This window comes from Empidonax traillii, unplaced genomic scaffold (assembly GCF_003031625.1).
Source record: "Empidonax traillii isolate 1590-97213 ecotype Southwest subspecies unplaced genomic scaffold, ASM303162v1 scaffold2117:size37624, whole genome shotgun sequence".
Lineage (NCBI taxonomy): Eukaryota > Metazoa > Chordata > Aves > Passeriformes > Tyrannidae > Empidonax > Empidonax traillii.
The window spans coordinates 20,648-25,619 of NW_020957310.1; the positions used below are offsets into that span (position 1 = coordinate 20,648).

At 53.9% G+C, this 4,972-nt stretch overlaps 1 protein-coding gene across 1 annotated transcript in view; it reads left to right on the forward strand.

The window, feature by feature from the left end:
• The window catches only part of PTPRA (protein tyrosine phosphatase, receptor type A), a 31,560-nt gene that overhangs the window by 14,584 nt on the left and 12,004 nt on the right, over nucleotides 1–4,972 (forward strand). Inside the window, exons 6-8 of the mRNA XM_027909424.1 lie at nucleotides 645–718; nucleotides 2,530–2,666; nucleotides 4,835–4,925. Of these exons, the coding sequence (XP_027765225.1) occupies nucleotides 645–718; nucleotides 2,530–2,666; nucleotides 4,835–4,925 (302 nt within the window). The remainder of the gene's footprint in view (nucleotides 1–644; nucleotides 719–2,529; nucleotides 2,667–4,834; nucleotides 4,926–4,972) is intronic.

Consider the following 4,972-nt stretch of genomic DNA (forward strand, 5'->3'; position numbering starts at 1 on the left):
AAAAAAAAAAAAAAAAAAAAAAAAAAAAAAAAAAAAAAAAAAAAAAAAACCTTGTTTCCTCAGCAGTGGAAAACTTCCCTTCGTCTCCTGGCTCCAGGCCTCCTCTCAGAGCAGAGAACCTGAGGAGAGAGTTTTGCCTCAGGAGTTCAACAGCAGCAGCAGCAGCAGACTTTAAGTCCTTCCCACCTGGCTTCCAGCCCTCCAGAAAAGGGTTTCTGTTCGCTGCTGCCTGCCCAGTGATTCAGCAAAACTCCTAATTCCAGACAAAAGAGAGTGAGCAGCTGCTCCAAGTTAAAAGCCCGTGGAGAAGGGATTTGCTGCAGGCCGGATCGACATGGGCTTTATGAGCTTTGCTGGGTCAGCCCCAAAGGAGCAGGAACTCCTTGGGGTGCCCTCCATAAAGAGCAGCCTTAAAGCTTCTCCCCCTGGTTTTCACCTTGCTCTGGGCTCCTGCAGCTGTCCCAGATGTGGTCAATGAAAAGTTCTGCCCACAGGCAGGAATTTCAGAGCTCCCGTGGCCCGTTGGACCCACCAGCTCGTTCATGAAGCCACGAGGGAGTGTGGGACACCCTTCATGGCTGCATCTCTCCTCCAGGAGGTGACCTGGGCTCTGGCTGACGTTCTCCCTCCCTTCTCTTTGGCAGGTTCAAGAAATACAAGCAGGCAGGGAGTCACTCCAACTCCTTTCGGTTGTCCAACGGCCGGACGGATGATACAGGTGAGAGGCCCAGAGTGGGGAGCAAAAATGCATCTCACAGAGGAGTCAGCTTTGTTCACAGAGTCACAGAACCATTTAGGTTGGACAGGACCACTGAGACCATTGGTTCCAGCTGTTCCCCCAGCCCTGCCAAGGCCGCCACTGACCCCTGTCCCCAAGTGCCACATCCACAGGGCTTTTAAATCCCTCCAGGGATGGGGACTCCACCACTGCCCTGAGCAGCTGGGCCAGGGATGGACAACCCTTTCCAGGAAGAAATTGTCCCAGTATCCAACCTGCCCCTCCCCTGGCACAGCTGGAGGCCGTTCCCTCTCCTCCTGTCCCTGTTCCCTGGGAGCAGAGCCCGACCCCCCCCAGCTCCCCCCTCCTGTCAGGGAGTTGCAGAGCCAGAAGGTCCCCCCTGAGCCTCCTTTTCTCCAGGCCGAGCCCCCCCAGCTCCCTCAGCCCCTCCTGCTGCTCCAGCCCCTTTCCAAGGTCCCCTGCCCAGTGTAGTGACAACACTTGAGGGCTTGGGAGGCTTTGTTCTCCCAGCTCATATTTTTGTAGGCATATGTTTTTTCATTTACATTTTCCCTTGTTCCTTGGTCTGATTTTTGTGTTTTCCATGATTTTGGCAAACTTTTATAGAATGAAGGTTTCTTCCTTCCGTTCACCTTTCATTCCAGTGATCAAACATTTGCCCTCACATGGTTGATACCCACTGAGGGTCTGAAGTTGGGCATCTCTATTCATATGTAGGCTCCAAAATAAGAGCTGAGGAGGATCCACCACTTCTTTAACTCAGTTCAGATGCTCTTCTGAGCTTCTTTCACGTAAACCAAACACCTTCTGAGAAGCACTAATTGAATTTCAGCACCTTTTTTTTTTTTTTTTGTGTTGGCTGCTGAGACCTTCCCTGCCCGTTTTACATCACTGTAAACCGAGGTGTGAACTTCATAATCCCTCGGCTGTGTTGGTGTAACCCTCACATGGCCTTTCCTGGCTTTGCTGAGGAACACAAGCAGCAGCTGCCTTTGCTGTGTCCTCCTGGGAATTGTGTCGCTGTGGTGGTGCCAGACTTGCCATGAGAGTGAGGGGGAAGTTCATGTTCAAAGTGAAGTGGTCTCCACCCTCAGTACTGATGACTTGCTCCTCATTGCCCCCTCCTGCCTCTATGATAGTGTAAAGCTTGATCCCATGATGTTCATTTTCAGAGGATCACGGAATCATTTAGATTGGAAAAACCCTCTGAGATCATCCAGCCCAACCGTTCCCCCAGCACTGCCAAGGCCACCACGTCCCCAAGCGCCACATCCACACAGCTCTGAAATCCCTCCAGGGATGGGGACTCCACCACTGCCCTGGGCAGCTGTGCCAGGAATGGAGAGCCCTTTGCATGAAAGGATTTTCCCCAGTGTCCATCCTAAACCTCCCCTGGCACAGCTGGAGGCCGTTCCCTCTCCTCCTGTCCCTATTCCCTGGGAGCAGAGCCCGACCCCCCCGGCTCCCCCCTCCTGTCAGGGAATTGCAGAGCCAGAAGGTCCCCCCTGAGCCTCCTTTTCTCCAGGCTGAGCCCCCCCAGCTCCCTCAGCCACTCCTGGTGTCCCCGCCCATGACAGGGGGTGGAACAAGATGATCTTCCAGGTCCCTTCCAACCCAAACCGTTCTGTGACTCAGTGAAAACGCGGGGATACCGAGGATGCGAAGTGGCCCTAAAAGCGGACGGGCCGAGGTGTAGGGGGGTCCCTGTGCCCACCTGGGTGTGGGTGACAGGTGCTGGGCATGGTTGGAGGCAGGTGGGAGGGCCCCTCTGACTCCTGGTGTCGTTGCAGAGCCCCAGAGCATGCCACTGCTCGCCCGCTCCCCCAGCACCAACCGCAAGTATCCCCCCCTGCCCGTGGACAAGCTGGAGGAGGAGATCAACCGCCGCATGGCCGATGACAACAAGCTCTTTCGGGAGGAGTTCAACGTGAGTGCCTTTGCTTCTTGCCCTTCAGCCCCACAGGCTGTGCAGGATTTGGGCTCAGGATGCAGATGATCAGCCTGATCCTCAGGGGTTTGTGTCCAAGGCCAGGTTGGACAAGGCTTGGAGCAGCCTGGGATAGTGGAAGGTGTCCTTGCCCACGGCAGGATGTGGAACTGGGTAATCATTAAGGTCCCTTCCAATCCAAACCATTCTATAATTCTCAGTAGTTCTCTGGTGACCAGTGACAGGACCCAGGAAAAGGCTAAAGTTGTCAGGGGAGGTTTAGGGTGGACCTCAGGAAAAGGTTCTTCCCCCAGAGTTGGGGGCACTGACCAGACTCCCCAGGGCAGTGGGCACAGCCCCAAGGCTACCAGAGCTCAAGAACACTTGGACAATGCTCTCAGACACAGTGTGGGATTGTTGGGGTGTCCTGTGAAGGGCCAGGAGCTGGACTGGATGATCCTTGTGGCTTAGCATATCTTTCCAGCTTAGCATATTCTGTGAGGTGGGAGGACCAGTTCTGTCCCTGAATCTGCAGTGAGGGTGGACAAGCCGCTCCCTCTCACACCCACTACAGAAAGCAGAGGTTTTCTAGCAACCAGTACCACAGGGTTACTTTTTCTGGATTCAGGAATGGTCCTGGATCTCTTGGGGTCTTCCAGAGCTTACCTGCCTGCTGGTTTCCTCCCAAGCTCTGCCTCTCTCCTTCCAGTCCTCATGGCTTAAATCCACAAACAGCCAAAACAAGAATGACCCCATCTCATTTCAGTGAGCTGTTAACACTGAAACAGAGTGATGACGATGTATAGGACAAAGCTTGGACTTCAGCTCTGAGTAATAATTAAGGTATTGTGCTTGCCCCACAATCCCAGAGCATCTCTTCTGAGATGGCTCCAGCCTCTTCTTGGCGTTGCTAAGCTCTGCAGCTTCTTGTGATGATAAAACTGTTTTGACTTGGCATTACAGAAATGGAATAAAATGAAAAGAATAGAATAGAATAGAATCATTAAGGTTGGTGGAAAAGCCCTCTGAGATCGAGTCCAACCATTCCCCGAGCACTGCCATGTCCCCAAGTGCCACATCCACAGGGATTTTAAATCCCTCTGGGGATGGGGACTCCACCACTGCCCTGGGCAGCTGTGCCAGGGATGGACAACCCTTCCCAGGAAGAAATTTTTCCAATATTCAATCTAAACCTCCCCTGGCCCAGCTGGAGGCCGTTCCCTCTCCTCCTGTCCCTGTTCCCTGGGAGCAGAGCCCGACCCCCCCCGGCTCCCCCCTCCTGTCAGGGAGTTGCAGAGCCAGAAGGTCCCCCCTGAGCCTCCTTTTCTGCAGGCTGAGCCCCCCCAGCTCCCTCAGCTGCTCCAGACCCAGGCCCAAGGCATGATATGACCCCATGAGGATGATGAGAAGGTCAAAAAAAAAGCCACTGGACTTTGTCCAGCTGGTGCTCAACTTGATCCCCTTGCTGGCCGTGCTTCGATGAAACCAAATAGGTGCAGTGAGTGCCCAGGGAATGGGATTTTTTTATTTATAAATACCTGATGGCCCTGAAGATTTCCGTTCCCAGGCTGTCAGCTGGATGGTGAGCACCTCCAGAACGTTCTCTCTTCTGTGCTGTTGAAAGAGGATTTGGAATAACAGCGCTGGGGAAGCACCTCCTGTGCTCGAGCGTGAATCCCTGGGACAGTGTCACTTGTCACCCCAGCACCCCCAACCACAGGTCCCTGGTGCTGCTGGATGAAGAATAACCCCCTGTGTGGGTGTTCCTTCCCATCACTGGGTGGCCTTGGGCGATGGGGGCTTAATCAGGTTGCAATTAGCAGCACTGTTAATGAGGAAATCTCAGCAGGAGCCTCCGCTGGCAGAAATGATCTCCTCGGTGCTGGCTGGTGGGTTTGGAGCTGGAGGCTTTGCTGCCACCTCGTGTTCATGGAGCCAGAGAGCCAGATTATCTCGTTTCCAAAGGGATTTGCTCTCTCTGGTCCAGCCCAGCTATTTAAATAGTCACTCTGAGCTCGGTGGGGAGGAGGAGCTGGTTCTGGAGCGGAGGTGAGGGGTGTGGGGACATATCCAGAGGGACGGGATGCTCAGATGTGACCTGTGCCAGCACATTGTGGTCTTGCTGCGCTGTGAGATCACAGAAAACCCCTTTTTTTCTGCCATTTCAGGCTCTCCCAGCGTGTCCCATACAGGCCACATGTGAAGCTGCTTCCAAGGAGGAGAACAAGGAGAAGAACAGATACGTGAACATTCTGCCCTGTAGGTATCGGAGCTGGTCAGGTGTGTGTGTGGGGGGAACACATCCA